At 52.6% G+C, this 18,348-nt stretch overlaps 1 protein-coding gene across 1 annotated transcript in view; it reads right to left on the minus strand.

Annotated features, from left to right (window-relative positions):
• The window catches only part of ZC3H3 (zinc finger CCCH-type containing 3), a 118,245-nt gene that overhangs the window by 13,029 nt on the left and 86,868 nt on the right, over positions 1 to 18,348 (minus strand). Inside the window, exon 10 of the mRNA XM_003819449.5 lies at positions 17,588 to 17,719. Coding sequence (XP_003819497.4) covers positions 17,588 to 17,719 — 132 coding nt within the window. The remainder of the gene's footprint in view (positions 1 to 17,587; positions 17,720 to 18,348) is intronic.

The following is an 18,348-nucleotide window of genomic DNA, read 5'->3' on the forward strand; positions in this document are numbered from 1 at the left end:
TGCTAAACTATTAGAAACCATCCCCATGATCCAATCACCTCCCACCAGGCCCCAACTCCAACATCGGGGATGATAATTCGACATGAGATTTGGGCAGGGACATAGGTCAAAGCACACCACACTGCTGGCTGTGGATCTGCAGGACGCTCCTGGCAGGGGAGGCTGGCTGAGGGTGTATGGGAACTCTCTGTGATACGTCTGCAACTTTTTGGTAAATCTAAAATAATAACAAATATATTAAACACAGTAAGTGACTGGATGCTTTCTACCCTGACCAGTGAACAAACCACCAGAGAAGGGCTGTGGGGCTGCTGTGGGGGACTGCGGGTGCCCACATGGACAGCAGGGAGGGGCTCCTGAGAGGGAGGCCAAGAGCTCAAAGCACATCAGCCAGAACCCAAAACCTACAGACACGGGAACAGGTGCTCCCAGAGCAGAAGGCAGGAAGCAGGACAGGAGCCCGGGGAAAACCTAAAGCAGGAGGGAAATAATAAAGAGCAATGACAGAAGTCAATGAAAAAGAAAAGGAACAAGCAACAAAGAACACTAGCAAAACCAAAAGCTGGTTGTCTGAAAAGGGCAATAAGATAGACATGCCCCTGGCAAGACTGTTCCCAGAAACAAGTGAGAAAACGCAAATTAAATACAGATGAAAACAACTCTAGACGTGACAAAGGATGTTGTAGACACACCGACATGCACCCATACGTTGAAAACCTCAGTAAAACGGATCCACTTCTGGGGGAAAATAAGCCAAAACTGGCATTAAAAAGAAGTAGGCCGGGCACGGTGGCTCACCCCTGTAATCCCAGCACTTTGGGAGGCCAGGAGTTCAAGACCAGCCTGGCCAACATGGTGACACCCTGTCTCTACTAAAAATACAAAAATTAGCCTTGCATGGTGGTGCACACCTGTAATCCCAGCTACTTGGGAGGCTGAGGTGGGAGAATTGCTTGAACCCAGGAGACAGAGGTTGCAGTGAGCTGAGATCGCACCACTGCCCTCCAGCCTGGGTGACAAAGTGAGACTCTGTCAAAAAAAAAGAAAAGAAAAGAAAAAAGAAGGAGCTTGCATTGCATTGCTGGGAAGACAGACCCAAAGTACCAACCTACCATCCCTGTACTTCCCGCTAAGTGCCACCGTAACAAATCCAAGCCACCTCTGGCTGCGGAGAAGGCGCTGATGGAAGGGATCGGGGCACAACTGGTGCTGGGTGCCCTTGGGCTGCTTCCTGCCCCATCCAAGACTTGGAGTCAAGGAAGCCACAGCCCAGAAATGCCCAGAGGCACAGGCAAAGGGCAGCCCAGCAAGACAGAAGGTCTCGGGCAACAGCCATCCTATTCCAGCCAACACGCAAAACCACTGCACCCCCAGCCAGACCAGCAAAGGCTGAGGAGGGAGCCTGGACTCAACCCTGGCCAGGAGGCCCTTCCCTTCCTTGCCGGGGTGGTGAAAAGCCAGGACATTCACCCCTTCTCCATCCCCCAAGGAGTCAGGGGAGGCCATGTGGAAGAGGCACTGTGGAACTCCTTCCCCCAAGGCAGGGAGGGAAGGTTCAGGGAAGGTCTGTTTTCCACACCACCCTCCACAGTGTCAATGAGGCCAAGGCAGGGAGCTGGGTTTCCACTCCTAGCTGGCAAGAAGGAGGCAGCCCCTCCACCCAACAGCCAGCATGACTAGGCTCCCACAGAAAGTGGCTGCTCACACTAAGAACAAGGGAGGCTCCAAGCTCGGTGAAGAGGGGCAGCGCCAACGCTGACAGACAGGGCGTCGGAATTATTTCATAAAGACAGAACAGCATCACAAAGACACTTCTACACGCAATACAAACATGCTGGAAACAGAAGAAATAGAAAGTATCAACAGAGAAAAAGAAGATATAGTAGAACCAAATAAAATTTTAGAACTAAAAAATACAATAACTGAAATAAAAAACTCAGTGTGTGGCTCAACAGCTGAATGGATGAGACAGAGAACTGGAAGACAGAATAACAGAAATTAACCCATCTGAACGACAGAAAGAAAATAAGGTTTAAAAAATGAACAGAGCCTTCGGGACTTTGGGACCACAACAAAAGACCTAACATTCATGTAACTGGAGATGCAGAAACAGAGGAAAAAGAACTCAAAGAAATAATACAAACTTTACAAATTTGGTAAAACACATAAGCCTATAGATTCAGGAAGTTGAGCAAACCTCAGACAGGATAGACCAAAGACATCTACCCCAGATGTCAGACAGGATAGACCAAAGACATCTGCCCCAGATGTCAGACAGTGAAAGTTAAAAACAAAGAAATAATCTTCAAAGCAGCCAGAGAGAAACTACATTATGTTTGTTTTTTTGAGACAGGGTCTCACTCTCTTGCCTGGTGGTACAATCATAGATCACTGCAGCCTCGACCTCCAGGGCTCAAGCAATCCTCCCAACTCAGCCACCTGAGTAGCTGGGACCACAGGCGCATGCCACCATGTGTGACTAATTTTTGTTTTTTTTGTTTTTTTTTTTTAAAGAGATGGGGTTTTGCCATGTTGACCAGGCTAATCTCAAACTCTTGGGCTCAAGCAATTTGCCCACCTGGTTCTCCCAAAATGTTGAGATTACAGGAACGAGTCACAGCACCCCACAGAAACCACATTTTACCCACTGGGGAAAAATTCAAACAACAGTGGATTTCTAACCAGACACCATGGAGGACGTAAGGAAGAGGCATAACATTCTTCAAGCTCAAAAGAAAGAACTGTCAACACAGAATCCCATATTCAGTGAATTATCCTTCTGGAATAAAGGGGAAATCAAGACATTGTCTGATGAAGAAAAACAATGTCACCAGCAGTCTTACCCTAAAATGTGGTTAAAGTTCTCCAAACAAAAAGGAAACAAAAGAAAAAGGCTTGGCACAACAGGAAGGAATAAAGAACAAGATAACCAAAATATGGATAAACATACCAGACTTTCCATCTCTTCCCCAGTTTTTAAAATTATGTTTGATGATTGAAATAAAAATTATAACTGTGTCTGTTGTGGCTGTAACTTCTGTAGAGGAAGTATTCCAGATGGTTATAAAAGGGGAGGTTAAGGGAGATGAGGGAAGGTAGGGTTTCCACACTTCACTCAAACTGGCAAAACGACACCACCAGCAGACGTGGATCAGTCATGCAAATATAATATAATACCCAAGGTAAGCACTACAAAAGCTATATAGTGGTCCTCCCCTTTCCACTGTTTCACTCTCTGCAGTTTCAGTTACCTGAAGTCAACTGTGGTCCAAAAATATTAAACGGAAAATTCCAGAAATAAACAATTCATAACTTTTTCTTTTTTTTTTTTTCCCAGATGGAGTTTCACTCTTGTTGCCCAGGGCTGGAGTGCAGTGGTGTGATCTCGGCTCACTGCAACCTCCATCTCCCGGGTTCAAGCAATTCTCCTGCCTCAGCCTCCCAAGTAGCTGGGATTACAGGTGCCTACCACCACACTCAGCTAATTTTTTTTTTTTTTTTTTGTAACTTTAGTAGAGACAGGGTTTCACCATGTTGACCAGGCTGGTCTTGAACTTCTGACCTTAGGTGATCTGCCCACCTTGGCCTTCCAAAGTGCTGGGATTATAGGTGTGAGCCATCATGCCCGGCCAACAATTCATAATTTTTTTTTTTTTTTGAGATGGAGTCTCTCACTGTCACCCAGGCTGGAGTGCAGTGGCGCAGTCTCGGCTCACTGCACTGCAAGCTCCACCTCCCAGGTTCACGCCATTCTTCTGCCTCAGCCTCCTGAGTAGCTGGGACTACAGGCGCCTGCCACCATGCCCAGCTAATTTTTTTTTTTTGTATTTTTAGTAGAGACAGGGTTTTACCGTGTTAGCCAGGATGGTCTCGATCTCTTGACCTCATGATCCACCTGCCTCGGCCTCCCAAAGTGCTGGGATTACAAGCATGAGCCACCGCGCCCAGCCAACAATTCATAAATGCTTAAGTGCATGCTATTCTGAGCAGTGTGATGAAATCTTGCACCGTCATGCTCTGTCCTGCCCAGGACATGAATCATTCCTTTTTCCACACTGCATACACGACCTAACATTAGTCACTTAGTAGCTGTCTCCCTCATCACACTGACTCTTGTGGTACTGCAGCACTTGGGTCCGGGTAACCCTTATTTTCATAAAAAATGGCCCCAAAGTGCAACAGTAGTGATGCTAACAATTTGGATAAGAGAAGCTGTAAAATGCTTCCTTTAGGTAAAAAGGTCAAAGTTCTCAACTTAAGAAAAAAAAAAAATAGGCTGGGCGCAGTGGCTTACGCCTATAATCCCTGCACTTTGGGAGGCCAAGACGGGTGGATCAGGAGGTCAGGAGTTCAAGACCACCCTGGCCAACACAGTGAAACCCATGTCTACTAAAAATACAAAAATTAGCTGGGTGTGGTGGCGGGCGCCTGTAATCCCAGCTATTCAGGAGGCTGAAAAAGGAGAATCACTTGAACCCAGGAGATGGGAGGGTGCAGTGAGCCAAGATTGCACCACTGCACTCCAGCCTGGGTGACAGAGCTAGAGTCCATCTCAAAAAAATAATAAAAATAAAAATACAAAAATTAGCCAGGCGTGGTGGCGCGTGTCTGTAATCCCAGCTACTTGGGAGGCTGAAGCAGGAGAATCGCTTGAACCTGGAAGGCAGAGGTTGCAGTGGACAGAGGTTGTGCCACTGCACTGCACTCCAGCCTGGGTGACAGAGCGAGACTCTGCCCCCCCCCCAAAAATAATAATAATAATATAATATTCTGAGGTTGCTGAGATCTACAGTAAGAATGAATCTTCTATCCATGAAATTGTGAAGAAAGAAAAAAAGAAATTAATGTTAATTTTGCTGTCACACTGCAAACTGCAAAAGTTAGGGCTACAGTGTGTGATAAACGTTTAGTCAAGATTTAAAAAGGCAGCTGGGCGTGATGGCTCATGCCTGTAATCCCAGCACTTTGGGAGACCTAGGCGGGTGGATCATTTGAGGTCAGGAGTTCAAGGCCAGCCTGGCCAACATGGTGAAACCCCATCTCTATTAAAAACATAAAAATTAGTCAGGCGTGGTGGTACACACCTGTAATCCTAGCTACTCAGGAAGCTGAGGCAGAAGAATTGCTTGAACCCAGGAGGCGGAGGTTGCAGTGAGCCAAGATCACACTACTGCACTCCAGTCTGGGCGACAGAGTGAGACTCTGTCTCAAAAAAAAAAAAAAAAAAAAAAGACTTAAGCGTTTGATTTGTGGGTGGAAGATAATAGAAACATGTTTCAAATGATGGAATTGGGTTCCATGACATCTATGGGTTCAGGTATCCATGAGGGATCTTGGAATGTATCCCCCACAGAGAAGGGAAGACTACTGAATAAAGATCTATATTGAAAAACACTATAAGTAAATCAAATAAAAATTCTAAAAAGTGTTCAAGTAACCCATAGGAAGGCAGGGGGAAGAAAACCCAGAGGGAAAAAAAGAACTAATAGAAAACAAAATAAATCAAATGATACACTTAAGCCCTAATATAGCAATAACCACATTAAATGTAAATGTCCTACATATATCAACTAAAAGACAGAGATTGGCAGAGTGAATTTTAAAACATGATTGAACTATCTGCTGTCTATAAGAAAGTCACTTCAAATATGACACATATATAAATTTAAAGTAAAAAGAGAAAAAAAAGACATGAAAACTTGATTCAAAGAAAACAGGCGTGGCTATATTAATATCAGAAAAAGATGACTTCAAAGCAAAGAAAATCATCAGAGACAGAAACATTATATAATAATAAAAGAGTAAATCTATCAAGAATGCATAGTAGGGCCACACTTATAATCCCCACACTTGGGAGGCCAAGGAGGACCACTTGAGGCCAGGAGTTCAAGACTAGCCTGAGCAACATAGCAAGACCCTATCTCTACAAAAAAAATTTTAAAAGTAGCCAGACATGGTGGTGCGTGCCTGTAGTCCTAGCTACTCAGGAGGCTAAGGTGGGAGGATCGCTGGAGCTCAGGAGTTTGAGCTTGCAGTGAACTGTGATTGTGCCGCTGAGCTCCAGCCTGGGCAACAAAGCGAGACCCAGTCTCTAAACAAACAACAACAACAACAACAACAAAAAGAATGCACAGCAATTCTAATGTAAATGCACCAAACAAAAAAGCTGTAAAATACATGAAGCAATAACTGTTAGCTATGAAAGGAGAAATAGACAAATCCACAATTATAGTTAGAGACTTCAGCACCTCTCTCAACAACTGAAAACTAGACCGAAAATCATCAAGGATATAGAGAACTCAAAAACACCTTTAACTAGCAAGCTCTATTAGACATTTATAGAGCACCAACAACAGTGGAATATACATTTTTTTTCAAGTACACATGGAACATATACCAAGATAGACTATATCCTCAGCCATAAAACAAACCGTGAGAAACTCAGAATTAAAATCTGTATGATTTTAATCAATATAGATCGAACTAGAAATCAATGAAAGAAAGGTAACAGGAAAATCTCAAAACACTTGGAAACTAAATAACACACTTCTAAATAATCCATAGGCAATACTCTGGTTTCTCTTCAGATCATATGACTCTTATGCCTTTTACTAAATAATCCATAGGGCAAAGAGAAAATCTCAAGGGAAATAAAACAAACAAAAAAAAATCACAGGAGCTGGGCTTGGTGGCTCATACCTATAATCCCAGCACTTTGGGAGGCTGAGGCGGATGGACTCTTAAGCTCAGGAGTTTGAGACCAACCTGGGCAACATAGCGAGACCTCATCCCTATAAAAAATACAAAAATTAGCCAGGTGTGGTAGCATGGACCTGTAGTCTCAGCTACTTGGGAGGCTGAGGTGGGAAGACTGCTTGAGGCCAGGAGTTTGAGACCAGCCTGGGTGACAGAACAAGACCCTGTCTTACAGAAAATTAAAAAAATTAATCAGGTATGGTGATATGCACCTGTAGTCCCACCTACTCAGGAGGCTGAGGCAGGAGGATTGCTTGAGCCCAGGAGGTTGAGGCTGTAGTGAGCTATGATTGCACCACTGCACTCCAGCCTGGGTGAGAGTGAGACCCTATCTCAGAAAAAAGGGAAAATATTCAAATTATTCAAATCAATAATCTAAGCTCCCATTTCAAGAATGTAGAGGAAAAAAAACAGCAAAATAAACCACAAGTAAGCAGAAAGAAAGAAATAATAAGAGCAGAAAGCCCAATGAAATCGAAAACAGAAAACCAAAAGAGAAAAATCAGTAAAACAAAGAATGGGTACTTTGAAAAGATCAATAAATTGACAAACCTCTAGTAAAACAGACAATGAAAAAAAGAAGTCACAAACTTCCAGTAACAGAAATGAAATTTCCAGTATCACTGCAGATTCTGCAGACATCAAAAGGACAATTATTAAATACTTCAAACAATTATACACACATAAAATTGACCACTTAGATGAAATGGACCAGTTCCTAGAGATACACAATCCACCAAAACTGACTGAAGAGTAGAAAATCTAACTAGATCTACACAGCAAGGAGATTGAGTCAGTAATCAAAAATCTCCCAACAAAGAAAAGCCCAGGACACAGCTGGGCGCGGTGGCTCATGCCTATAACTCCAGCATTTAGGGAGGCAGAGGTGGGAGGATCACTTGAGCCCAGGACACAGCTGGGCGCAGTGGCTCACGCCTGTAACCCCAGCATTTAGGGAGGCAGAGGTGGGAGGATCACTTGAGCCCAGGACACAGCTGGGTGCAGTGGCTCACGCCTGTAACCCCAGCATTTAGGGAGGCAGAGGTGGGAGGATCACTTGAGCCCAGGAGTTCGAGACTTGCCTGGGCAATATAGCGAGACCTTGTTCTTCAAGAAAAAAAAGAGCACTTAAAAAAACCTATAGCTGGTAGATAGAGCTCCCTCTCCCCTCTCCCCTCTCCCCTCTCCCCTCCCCCCTCTCCCCTCTCCCCTCCCCCTCCCCCCTCTCCCCTCTCCCCTCCCCCCTCTCCCCTCTCCCCTCTCCCCTCTCCCCTCTTTCCACGGTCTCCCTCTGATGCCGAGCCGAAGCTGGACGGTACTGCTGCCATCTCAGCTCACTGCAACCTCCCTGCCCGATTCTCCTGCCTCAGCCTGCGAGTGCCTGCGATTGCAGGCGTGCGCCGCCACGCCTGACTGGTTTTCGTATTTTTTTGGTGGAGACGGGGTTTCGATGTGTCGGCTGGGCTGGTCACCAGCTCCTAACCGCGAGTGATCCGCCAGCCTCGGCCTCCCGAGGTGCCGGGATTGCAGACGGAGTCTCGTTAACTCAGTGCTCAATGGCGCCCAGGCTGGAGTGCAGTGGCGTGATCTCGGCTCGCTACAACCACCTCCCAGCCGCCTGCCTTGGCCTCCCTAAGTGCCGAGATTGCAGCCTCTGCCTGGCAGTCACCCCGTCTGGGAAGTGAGGAGCGTCTCCGCCTGACTGCCCATCGTCTGGGATGTGAGGAGCCCCTCTGCCTGGCTGCCCAGTCTGGAAAGTGAGGAGTGTCTCTGCCCGGCCGCCATCCCATCTAGGAAGTGAGGAGCGCCTCTTCCCGGCCGCCATCACATCTGGGAAGTGAGGAGCGTCTCTGCCCGGCCGCCCATCGTCTGAGATGTGGGGAGCACCTCTGCCCTGCCGCCCCGTCCAGGATGTGAGGAGTGTCTCTGCCCGGCCGCCCTGTCTGAGAAGTGAGGAGACCCTCTGCCTGGCAACCGCCCCGTCTGAGAAGTGAGGAGCCCCTCCGCCCGGCAGCCACCCCGTCTGAGAAGTGAGGAGCGTCCTCCCTCCTCGTCTGGGAGGGAGGTGGGGGGGTCAGCCCCCCGCCCGGCCAGCCGCCCCGTCCGGGAGGTGAGGGGCACCTCTGCCCGGCCGCCCCTACCGGGAAGTGAGGAGCCCCTCTGCCCGGCCAGCCGCCTCGTCCGGGAGGGAGGTGGGGTGGTCAGCCCCCCGCCTGGCCAGCTGCCCCGTCCGGGAGGCGAGGGGTGCCTCTGCCCGGCCGCCCCTACTGGGAAGTGAGGAGCCCCTCTGCCCGGCCAGCCGCCCCGTCCGGGAGGGAGGTGGGGGGGGTCAGCCCCCCTCCCGGCCAGCCGCCCCATCCGGGAGGGAGGTGGGGGGGGTCAGCCCCCCGCCCGGCCAGCCGCCCCGTCCGGGAGGGAGGTGGGGGGATCAGCCCCCCGCCTGGCCAGCCGCCCCGTCCGGGAGGGAGGTGGGGGGATCAGCCCCCTGCCCGGCCAGCCGCCCTGTCCAGGAGGTGGGGGGGGGCGCCTCTGCCCGGCCGCCCCTACTGGGAAGTGAGGAGCCCCTCTGCCCGGCCAGCCGCTCTGTCTGGGAGGGAGGTGGGGGGGTCAGCCCCCGGCCCGGCCAGCCGCTCTGTCTGGGAGGGAGGTGGGGGGGTTAGCCCCCCGCCTGGCCAGCCGCCCCATCCGGGAGGTGAGGGGCGCCTCTGCCCGGCCGCCCCTTCTGGGAAGTGAGGAGCCCCTCTGCCCGGCCAGCCGCCCCGTCCGGGAGGGAGGTGGGGGGTCAGCCCCCCGCCCGGCCAGCCACCCCGTCCGGGAGGGAGGTGGGGGGGTCAGCCCCCCGCCCGGCCAGCCACCCCGTCCGGGAGGGAGGTGGGGGGTCAGCCCCCCGCCCGGCCAGCCGCCCCGTCCGGGAGGGAGGTGGGGGGGTCAGCCCCCCGCCCGGCCAGCCGCCCCGTCCGGGAGGGAGGTGGGGGGGTCAGCCCCCCGCCCGGCCAGCCGCCCCGTCCGGGAGGGAGGTGGGGGGGTCAGCCCCCCGCCCGGCCAGCCGCCCCGTCCGGGAGGGAGGTGGGGGGGTCAGCCCCCCGCCCGGCCAGCCGCCCCGTCCGGGAGGGAGGTGGGGGGTCAGCCCCCCGCCCGGCCAGCCGCCCCGTCCGGGAGGGAGGTGGGGGGGTCAGCCCCCCGCCTGGCCAGCCACCCCATCCGGGAGGGAGGTGGGGGGATCAGCCCCCCGCCCGGCCAGCCGCCCTGTCCGGGAGGTGAGGGGCGCCTCTGCCCGGCCGCCCCTACTGGGAAGTGAGGAGCCCCTCTGCCCGGCCAGCCGCCCCCTCCGGGAGGGAGGTGGGGGGGTCAGCCCCCCGCCGGGCCAGCCGCCCCGTCGGGGAAGTGAGGGGCGCCTCTGCCCGGCCGCCCCTACTGGGAAGTGAGGAGCCCCTCTGCCCGGCCAGCCGCCCTGTCCGGGAGGGAGGTGGGGGGTCAGCCCCCCGCCCGGCCAGCCGCCCCGTCCGGGAGGTGAGGGGCGCTTCTGCCCGGCCGCCCCTACTGGGAAGTGAGGAGCTCCTCTGCCCGGCCACCACCCCATCTGGGAGGTGTACTCAACAGCTCATTGAGAACGGGCCATGAAGACAATGGCGGTTTTGTGGAATAGAAAGGGGTGAAAGGTGGGGAAAAGATTGAGAAATCGGATGGTTGCTGTGTCTGTGTAGAAAGAGGTAGACATGGGAGACTTTTCATTTTGTTCTGTACTAAGAAAAATTCTTCTGCCTTGGGATCCTGTTGATCTGTGACCTTACCCCCAACCCTGTGCTCTCTGAAACATGTGCTGTATCCACTCAGGGTTGAATGGATTAAGGGCGGTGCAAGATGTGCTTTGTTAAACAGATGCTTGAAGGCAGCATGTTCGTTAAGAGTCATCACCACTCCTTAATCTCAAGTACCCAGGGACACAAACACTGCGGAAGGCCGCAGGGTCCTCTGCCTAGGAAAACCAGAGAACTTTGTTCACTTGTTTATCTGCTGACCTTCCCTCCACTATTGTCCTGTGACCCTGCCAAATCCCCCTCTGCGAGAAACACCCAAGAATGATCAATAAAAAAGAAAAAAAAGAAAAAAAAAAGAAAAAGAAAGAAAGAAAAGAAAAAAGACAGAAAAGCACAGGACCAGACGGCTTCACTGGTGAATTCTACTAAAACATTTAAAGGAAGAATCAACACCAATTCTTCTCAAACTCTTACAAAATGTTTAAGAGAAGGAAACATTTCCTAATTCACTCTGTGAGGCCAGTAGTACCCCGATAACAAAACCAGACAAAGACACTAAAAGAAAACTACCAACCAATATATTTTATGAATACTGATGCAAAAATCCTCAGCAAAACATTCAGCAACACATTAAAAGGATTACACATCAAGGGCCAGGTGCAATGGCTCACGCCTATAATCCCAGCACTCTGGGAGGCCAAGGCGGGCTGATCACCTGAGGTCAGGAGTTTGAGACTAGCCTCACCAACATGGCGAAACCCGTGTCTCTACTAAAAATACAAAAATTAGCTGGGCCTGGCAGCGCGTGCCTGAAATCCCAGCTACTCATGAGGCTGAGGCAGGAGAATTGCTCCAACCTGGGAGGCGGAGTCTGCAGTGAGCCGAGATCGTACCAGTGCACTCCAGCCTGGGCAACAAGAGCAAAATTCTATTTCAAAAACAAACCAAAAAAAGGATTACACATCATAACCAATTATTCCCAGATGCAAGGATGGTTTCATACACAAAAATCAATTAATGAGATTGTGACTGACTGTGATTCAATGTGGTCAGAGTCATGAGCTGACCACCTTAATAGAACAAAGGAAAAAGACCACAAGATCATTTCAATTGATCTACAAAAAGGCCTGACAAAATTCAACACCATTTCATGTTTTAAAAAAACCAAAAACCTAATAAATAGGATAGAAGGCAACTTCCTCAGTGTGGTAAACACTATACATAAAAGCCCATAGCTAACGTCATATTCAATGGTGAAAAATGAAAGCTTTTCTTCTAAGATGAGGAAAAAGACAAGGATGCCCACAGTTGCCATTTTAATTCAATATAGTATTAAAAGTTCTAGCCAGAGGCTGGGCGTGGTGGCTCAGACCTATAATCCCAGCACTTTGGGAGGCCAAGGCAGGCGGATCATCTGAGGTCAGGAGTTTGAGACCAGCCTGGCCCCACGGTGTGACCCTGTCTCTACTAAAAACACAAAAATTAGCTGGGTTTGGTGGCACATGAACCTGTAGTCCCAGCTACTTGGGAGGCTGAGGCAGGAGAATCACTCGAACCTGGGAGGCAGAGGTTGCAGTGAGCCGAGATCATGCCACTGCACTCCAGCCTGGGCGACAGAGTGAGACTATGTCTCAAAATAAATAAATAAATAAATAAATAAAAGGCATCCCAATTGAAAAGGAAGAAGTAAAATTATCTGTTTGCTGATGACATGATCTTATATGTAAGAAAACCCTAAAGAATCCACACACAAAAAAAGTTAGAATAAAGAAATTCAACCACAACAAGTGGTGGGGAGGGTGTGGAGAAACGGGAACCCGTGCGCCGTTGCTGGGAACGTAAAATGCTTCAGCCACAACAGAAAACACTTTGCCGATTCCTCAGAAAGCTAAACACAGAATGACTCAGACTCCAGCAATTCCACTCCTCAATATGCACCCAAGGGAAGTGAAAGCGGGGCTCAGACAGACGCCTGGCTGTCAGGAATCACTACAGCACCAGTCACAGTAGCCACATACCCACCAGCACACGAAAGAACTAACAAAACGCAGTGCACACACAACGGAATGTTACTCTGCCATAAGAAAGGAATGAGGTGCTGCCACACGTGTGAACCCTGGAAACATTATGCCGAGTGAAAGATGCCAGACACCAAAGGACAGATGCTGGATGATTCCACTGACGGGACACAGCTAGACCCTGGAAACATTACGCTGCATGAAAGACGCCGGACACCAAAGGACAGAATGTGCGATTCCACTTAGAGGACACAGCTAGAGGAGGCGCCTTCACTAACTAGTTAGGTGTCTAACTAGGGTTTGGGAAGCGGGGAGTGGAGAGTCATTGCTGAATACTCAGTGTTTCTGTCAGGAGTGAGGAAAACATTTTGGAATGTTTCCACGGTGTTGTGAATGTAGTTAGCTATTGAACTAAGTGCCATTTTGACACTTAAAAATGGTCAAAATTTATGTTATATATATTTTACCACAATTAAAAAGTAACACAGTATACCAAAAACTATTGAATTGTACACTAAAATGGGTGAATTATGTGGTACGTGAATCATATCTCAACAAAGCTGTTTTTCAAAAAAGATAGGAATGGCCCATAAGCACCCAGGTGCTCTGCGCATCCAGGCCATCAGGGAAATGCAAACCAAAACCCCAGGGATACGGCACGCCACACCCACCAGAACGGGTGTGCCAGAAAGGCAGATACCCAGAGCTAGCGAGAAAGTAAGCAAGACGAAAGCCTTGCTCGCTGCCGGCAGGAGTGTCAAACAGTGAAGCCGTTTTAGAAAACAGGAGGCTGTTAACCTAGAGTGACCCTGTAGCCCTGCAGTGACCCTATGGCCCTGCAATTCCACTCCTAGGTGTCTACCCAAGAGAAGCAAAAGCATCGGCCACACAAAGGCTGGAGCGCTGACATTCAAGGCAGTATTATTCACGACAGCCCCCAACTGGCAACCACCCGAACGGACAAAGAAAGTGTGGAGAGTCTCTGCAGCGGCTTGACTCTGTAATAAAAAGGGGTGCAGCGCTGAGGTGCTGCAGGACAGACCTCCAAACATGATGCAAAATCAAAGATGCCAAACAACCATGTACTGTATGATTCCAGCAACACGAAAGGCCCACAGAAGAAACTTACCGAGACAGAAGTGGATGAGTGTTAGGGGCCGGGACTGATGATGAAAAGAGTGAGGGAATTCTGGGGGGCGATGAAAACGACTGAAAGCTGCGTTGTGGTGCGGCTGTACCACTCTAAGTTTACTCAAACCCACAGAACCGTACACCTAGAGCAGAGGAATTGTGTGGGAGGGAAACTGTACTTCGATAAAGCTGCTTTTTTTTTTTTTTTTAAGCTGACACCACAGATCAAAGGGTTAGATCACTGTTGAGGGAAAGCACCCACGACATGAAGAAAAACTAAGTGAGGCCCCACCTCACACAACACGCAAATGAAGAACAGCAAACGGCAGCCGACTTGTAGGGAGGCCTCCCTGTGCCAGGGCCACCCAGGACACCGCCAGGCCCACTGTGGCCCCCTGAAGAGTCGCCATGACCCTCTGAGATAGGCAGTGCCGTTATCCCGACTGTATATAAAAGGAGACTGAGGCCAGAGGAGGAAGTAACCGTGCAGGGACAAGCGACACCCACAGCTGCCTCTTGAGCCAGCAGCAGGCAATGCGGGAGGCACTCTGTGACCGTGGGTGGAGACTGGTCCTAAACAAGACCCCGAGCACAAATCACAGGGCAAAGGATGTCAGGACCTTGCCTCATAAAGGACAAAGGATTCGGCCTAACAAAGGGCAGCACTGGCGAAAGCAAGGCACCAACAGAGAAGCGCTGTATGTGAACAAAACCGAGACAGGCGCTGTCCAGAGGACACAGGAGCCCCTGCAAGCCTGGAGGATGAAGGCAGGGTGTGCGTGAGGGGAATCCCAGGTGACTCAGGTCTCAGCTCGCACTTGGGGAGCTGAAACCCAAGGCTCAGCCAGGGCCTTCCCTCTCCCGACAGCTCCCTGCAGACAGGCACCAACCACACACAGGGTGTGGGGAAAACGGCAGCACAGAGGCTCATGGAGCAGGCACTGCAGATGCAGGAGGGCCAAGGTGTGCAGGAGCTCTCAATGCAGAGGTGGGGATGGAGTCACTGTCACCCCTGCACACATGCACACGATGCTCCCCAGCCCTGTGCACTGGGGGCGCTGGCAGCCAACACCCTAGCTGCAACAAGCACACCCAGCGCCCAGACCCTGAGTCCTAAACACACCCAGAAGGAACCAGGGCGCCCTGCAGGAGCAGCTGTCCCACCTAGAGCCACCAGGAGCAGCGCCCAGACCCTGAGTCTTTTTTTTTTTTTTTTTTGAGACAGAGTCTCACTCTTGTCGCGTAGGCTGGAGTGCAGTGGCGCAATCTCGGCTCACCACAACCTCCACCTCCCAGGTTCCAGCAATTCTCCTGCCTCAGCCTCCCGAGTAGCTGGGATTACAGGCATTTGCCGCCACAACCGGCTAACTTTTCGTATTTTTAGTAGAGATGGGGTTTCACCATGTTGGCCAAGCTGGTTTTGAACTCCTGACCTCAGGTGATCCACCTGCCTCGGCCTCCCAAAATGTTGGGATTACAGGTGTGAGCCACCGCGCCCGGCCCAGACCCTGAGTCTTAAACACACCCATAAGGAGCCAGGAGCGGCTGTCCCAGAGCCGCCGGGTGCTGGGAGCATCTGGGTGCCAGAAAGCAAGGAAGGGTGAAGAAACTGTCAGGCAGATCATAAGGGCAGGAGCCCTGGCAGGGCAGCATATTAAAAGGGGACGGCAATGGACACAGCCGGACACACCCGTGGACAAACAGGCGAGCGGTGAGCACGGAGGAGGGAAAACTCTTCCGTTCAAGGACGCCGGCCGCGGATCAGAATTTGACAGCTGGCTATTAAGACTAAGGGGAGAAGGTGGAGTTTTCTAGTCTCAGAGTCTCCCCCCAGCAAAACGTATCAGCCGGGGAGATCCCTTTGACAAGGATGGAGCGAGCGCCTGAGGCAAGGGAGGAAAACAGCGCTGCACCAGGACAGGGACGCCTACTGGGGAGGACTCTGCGTCTCCGGGTCTGGGCAGGACGCGGCAGACCCCGCAGGTGTGTACAAACAGGCAGTCTGAAGTCATCCCCGTCCTGATATCTAGGAGGGCAGGCGGCATCTGGCAGAGGTTGACCCCTGAGTCATAGCCGTGGCCCCCCAAAAGGGGAAGGAGCGGAGATTTACTCCCAGCCTAAATTATTCACAAGGAAAGGGAATGTGGCTCTTTAACAAGCCATCGCTTTATGAAGCAAGGTTAACAATTTCACTTGATTCAGTGGAATATTATAAACTCTCTGGGGCCCATTTGAGGACTTCTACTTCAGGCGCAAGGTGACGATTCAGCACTTTTCACATTATTTAGAGAATAAAATTAACCCTCGCAGGCCCGGGCTGCCGCCTGTCCCCGCTGGATCTGGCCGGCTCAGCGCTTTCCCATATATAATTACAAGCTGCTATCCATCATGCGGGCGCCGCGGCGCGGACACACGGAAAGGCAGCAGTAAGCACTTCCACTAATAGAAGCAGGACCTAAATATCACTTTGATATTTTCATTTAAATCGAAACATTTTACAATAATCAGCCATGGCCGCCATGGGGATCCTGCCACGGCCCCCGCAGGGTCTGGGGCTGCCCCAGCCAGGCCCTACCTCCCCGGAGGGGATTGCCTGCCAGGTTTCAGGTTGGGGAGCCCGGCCTGGCCAACCCTTGGCCTGGCAGCAGGGGCTGCAGGCTGACTCCTCCTGGGAAGTGGGTGTGAGGACTGAGGATGAGGGAGAGGATGCTTGGGAAGGGCCCGGCCCACCACAGAACGCTGTGCACAGGAAGGAGTGCGTGGCCCAGCTTCTACAGGACCCCACAGGTGAACCCAGCAAGGGAGGGGCAGGAGAGCCGCCAGAGCCTCGGGCCCGGTGTCCTTGCGGGTGGGCTGAGAAAGGGTTCCTGGGGTGCCTGGTGTTCTCGGCTTCATGGGGGCTGCAGACCCTGAGGCAGCGCCAACACAAGTGTGAGGTCCGGGTGGCAGTGAGCCGTGCTGCAGGCCCCGGGGCTCCCTCCCAAGATGCCAGGGACAAGGAGCATCTCCAGGTCCCCCAGCTCTGGCCCCTCCCCAGCCTGAGCCAGGAGGCCCCCAGCCTCAGCCACCAGCCTTAGGCCAGGTGCAGGAGCCCCCACGGCGGGGAGAGAAACAGGCGTGAGAGGCTGGGGGAGAGGTGGCTTGTACCCGGGACCAGGCCCACTGGAGATGCTGAGGCCACACTGCTTGTGGCGGGGAGTCCTGGTGAAGCCCAGGAGGGCAGGTGAGGCAGAGGGGAGGAGCTGGCTGCACTGCCGGGAACTTCCCAGACAGGTGAGCCTGTGAGTGCCTCTGCAACACAGGAGTCAGTCATGCCCCCAGGAAGAGGGGAGCCGCAGCCATCAGCTGCAGCCCAGGTCCCCAATTCTCCACCCAGCAGTGGTGCCCCGCAATGAGCTCCAGCGCCAGCTCACTCCACCCTTGCCAGCCACGGCTCAGGCGGCCCCCTTGGCTCTGCCTGGCCCACCCCTCTGCCCCAGGCTGGGTGGGAGTGTCCCGTCCACCCCCTGCCTTCCTGGGGAGGCTGCTGGCCCCACATCCACCTGCAGCCCTGCCGGCTCCCTGGCCTCCAATATCCCCTTCACTGCACTGCCACCCCAAGCAACATCCCAGGAGCTGCTCCAGCCCAGTCACCACACCCCTACCATGGGGGGCCAGCTCCTGGGGCTACCAGTGCTGCACCTGGAAGTCTAGGTCCTCTGCGCCTCACCTTCCCATGGTTCAAATCCCGCCCTGTGTTGGTGCTGTGCAACCCCGGGAAAGTTGCTGGACCTCTCTGAGTCACCTGTGAGGTGGAAGTGATGACACTGACCACCTCAGGGCTGCAGAAGGGTCATCCAGCCACCACGGCAGGTACCCAGGAGTGAGCAGAGGACGAACAAGCCACAGGAACCCCGCCCACTCGGGCCCCCACGGACCACTCACCTTTGCACCCAGGGGGCAGTAGCCTTTGAGGAAGTCGCTGCAGACCTCGGCCTTGCGGGACACGTACACGTGACTATAGGGACAGTTGCTGTTGCTGCAGATGCCCTTCAGGAAGTAGGAGCACACCGGCATCTGCAGGGAAGGCCGGCAGTGAGGGCCAGCAGGCAGCCACCCTCCAGGGCCCAGAGACGGTGGCTGGGGACCCTCCTGAGGCCCCGCCCGAGAGAGAAATGGACACGCGGCACCAGCAGGCAGGAAGGGCAGCCACCACGACCTGCGGGGCAGGGAGGCTGCTGCTCAGAAGTGGGCCCCAGCCTCCCCAGGTGAGCCACACCCCTGCCGTGCTCTGTCTAGAGGAGGCATGGAGCAGCCCTGTGGCCCTGTGGCTCAGCCTCAGGGGCGCCCTCCTCTGAGTCCCTCACCTGTTCTGAGCCTGCCCACCGTCCAGGATAAGATGGCAGCCAGGGCTCCCAACCACTAGCCTGTGGCCAGGGCTGCCCTTGGAGCCTCTCAGGCCATGGGGACCAGTGTCCAGGTGGGAGGACGAGCCACGGGCCAGCAGCCAACAGAGGGCTCTCCCTCTCCAGGCACCTGACCCGTGGGCCACAGGCAGTGTCCCTGGGCTCTAGGTGGGCAGGAGCCACCTGGAAGCAGGCCTGGTGTGGCACTGGCTGCAGGCCAGCACCGTGGAGGCCAAGGCTGTCAGCAGGAAGGGTCCAGCAGCGTCTTCCTCCCCAGCACAGGGCTGCTGGCCACAGTCA

This window comes from Pan paniscus, chromosome 7 (assembly GCF_029289425.2).
Source record: "Pan paniscus chromosome 7, NHGRI_mPanPan1-v2.0_pri, whole genome shotgun sequence".
NCBI classification, from domain to species: Eukaryota; Metazoa; Chordata; class Mammalia; order Primates; family Hominidae; genus Pan; species Pan paniscus.